The sequence below is a fragment of the Camelina sativa genome, chromosome 5 (genome assembly GCF_000633955.1).
Source record: "Camelina sativa cultivar DH55 chromosome 5, Cs, whole genome shotgun sequence".
Lineage (NCBI taxonomy): Eukaryota > Viridiplantae > Streptophyta > Magnoliopsida > Brassicales > Brassicaceae > Camelina > Camelina sativa.
The window spans coordinates 18,504,170-18,506,496 of NC_025689.1; the positions used below are offsets into that span (position 1 = coordinate 18,504,170).

The window sequence follows — 2,327 nt, forward strand, 5'->3', positions numbered from 1 at the left end:
AAGGACATATATGTTGCTTTAAATAAAAACTACAAAATAAACAAAAAATTATTTCAACCAGTATTTTATCACGGGTCCTATTCTAGTATACAAAGTATTGATAAAAACAAAAATAAACACAAAACACGTGTTGTAACAAACTATTTGGATTTTTTGTTCATAATTTAATTTGCCATCAGCTAGACATAACTAGAAGTCTAGAAGAGATTTGGTTATAACTTATAACTAGAAATTTCTACAACCAAAATAAAGAAATTATATAAAGAAACACAAAAATTTATTGACAGAATACTCATAATATAAACTCTCTACTCATATATATTTATAAAGCTAATTATAAGAACTTCATCATAATTAATACGGAATAGTGACTCCCTATTAAGTATCCTGATTCAAATATATCAAGTAACACAAAACTTGAATAGTTTTTTTCTTTTTTTCTTTTTCTGGTTATCCAAAAAGAAAAAGACGAATAGATTAAAACTACATATCCTTAGTCTGAATTAGATTACCATTAAGATAAGGTTTGGTACCACGCAGCGTGTACACACAAAGTCTACAGATAATTAATGTGATGATAAGTGTATCATACGAAGTTTGTGGTTGCTAAATGTAGACCAACTAGTATTTAAACGAGCTTTGTCTCATCACCATTTCATCAATACAAGCTTATAACTCTCCACATATACATTTTGCAATCAAACAACCGATCAATCGAAAGATGGAAGGCAAAACTTTGATTCTAAGTGTGCTTGTAATGAGTCTTGTCATGGCGCAGATTCAAGTCGAAGCAAAGAGTTGTTGCCCAAACACGACCGCTAGAAACTGTTACAATGTATGCCGTTTAACTGGAGCTTCTAGGGAAACTTGTGCAAAACTTTGTGGATGCAAAATTGTTGAGGGGCCATGTCCTCCGGGTCCACGTGACATTCTTGAAAACTCTGGTAATTTAATTTCACATTTTTTCTTTGTTGTTTTGATTAAGTTATATCATTTACAGGTTGGACCAAGATTTTGATGCAAGTTAGAATATTTATTTTTTAATTTTATTTTATTTAAGGTGATGCAGTTAGCGAATACTGCAAGTTGGGTTGTGCATCCTCCGTGTGTCGTACGTTAGCCACTCTCGACAACTCTGGTAACACAGAAACTCATTAATATTATTGTTATTTTATTATTATTATTATTTGAATTATGGAGCATATGAAAAATCAATTAATTCTAATATTGTTTCGGTGAATTAGATGCAAGTGAAATTGTGAATGGAGCTGTTGTACCTTGCACCGAAGCATGTTCTGAGTTATGTACCAAGGGATCATCCAATGTAGTGTAAACTGCATAACAAAGATATCCACGAACTATGTGCGCTGTTGTTTTCCTGTTTTCAATAATTGTCGTGTATATGACAAAAAAATGCTAGAGTCTTAAGCTAGCTTCTACTATTTCCAGGATTTCTATGTGATGTAGAAGAAGGTCATTGATCCTTAGATTGTTTACCCCTTCTACTTGCTATTATCCAAATAAAGAATAATAATGTGTCCCTTATCTTTTATGATCAAAACAATCTCTCGCTTTAACGTAATTTACTTACAATCAGTTCATATATATTTTCACAACTTATCAAAACAGTTAAGACTTATAAATATCAAATTATATAAAATCTTGTATGAACCATTCAGAATGCAATCAATAGGTTGAAGTAATGGAAGTAATGGAAGATTATCAAAACAGGTTTGAATGAGAACTTGAGAGGCGGAAGATGAAGACACAAAGACCTTTGTGGAGGCTGAATATAGACGCGTTGTGTACTGGACATTTTTTCCTACAACCATAAAGAAAAGAAAAAAAAAACATTCAAATCAGACTCGATAACTTAAGAAGCGGAGTAGATACTTAGGGTTTGAGAGAGAGAGATTACTCGATAAGAATAAAAAAAAAGTAAGAACAACCGAGTCCGTACCTTAGTCAGGAAGGAATCAGCAGCAAGAACCGCCCTTACCTCGAGAAGAAGAGGATAACGAATGGCTCTGGATCTTAATCGACAACACAAGGAAACGAAGACTGATACCACTCTCAAGAATAATAACTTTATCCTTACACTTCACTCTGATATAAATCATATATATAAAAGTAGAGTTTCAGTCTCTCCTTATTGGTCCACTTGGCAATGCAATTTTAACAAAAAAAAAATTATATTAAAACACAAATTTAAAACAATTAATTTTCACATTTAACTCACATAATATAAAACTGAAATCTTTATAGCTTCTTCCTATAAATTATGCATTAACTTTATTTCTCCACTAAGTTGTATTAATCAATTGTAT

The 2,327-nt window shown here is 31.6% G+C and overlaps 1 protein-coding gene across 2 annotated transcripts; it reads left to right on the plus strand.

The window, feature by feature from the left end:
• LOC104787182 (thionin-like) lies at positions 640 to 1,552 on the plus strand. 2 transcript variants are annotated; one of them, XM_010512716.2, is made up of 3 exons: positions 640 to 944; positions 1,070 to 1,138; positions 1,245 to 1,552. In XM_010512716.2, exons 1-3 carry the CDS (start codon positions 722 to 724, stop codon positions 1,331 to 1,333), a joined length of 381 nt encoding a protein of 126 aa, XP_010511018.1. In that variant the 5' UTR covers positions 640 to 721; the 3' UTR covers positions 1,334 to 1,552. The 2 variants fall into 2 exon arrangements, with proteins under 2 accessions (XP_010511018.1, XP_010511017.1); XM_010512715.2 differs by having other exon boundaries at positions 645 to 944; positions 1,061 to 1,138.

Bases quoted from the DNA above. Each gene is read 5' to 3' on its own strand.
- LOC104787182 (XM_010512715.2), top strand. From the start codon at position 722: ATGGAAGGCAAAACTTTGATTCTAAGTGTGCTTGTAATGAGTCTTGTC. The intron at 945-1,060 runs GTAATTTAATTT...ATTTTATTTAAG, and splicing joins TGACATTCTTGAAAACTCTG to GTGATGCAGTTAGCGAATAC. The intron at 1,139-1,244 runs GTAACACAGAAA...TCGGTGAATTAG, and splicing joins AGCCACTCTCGACAACTCTG to ATGCAAGTGAAATTGTGAAT.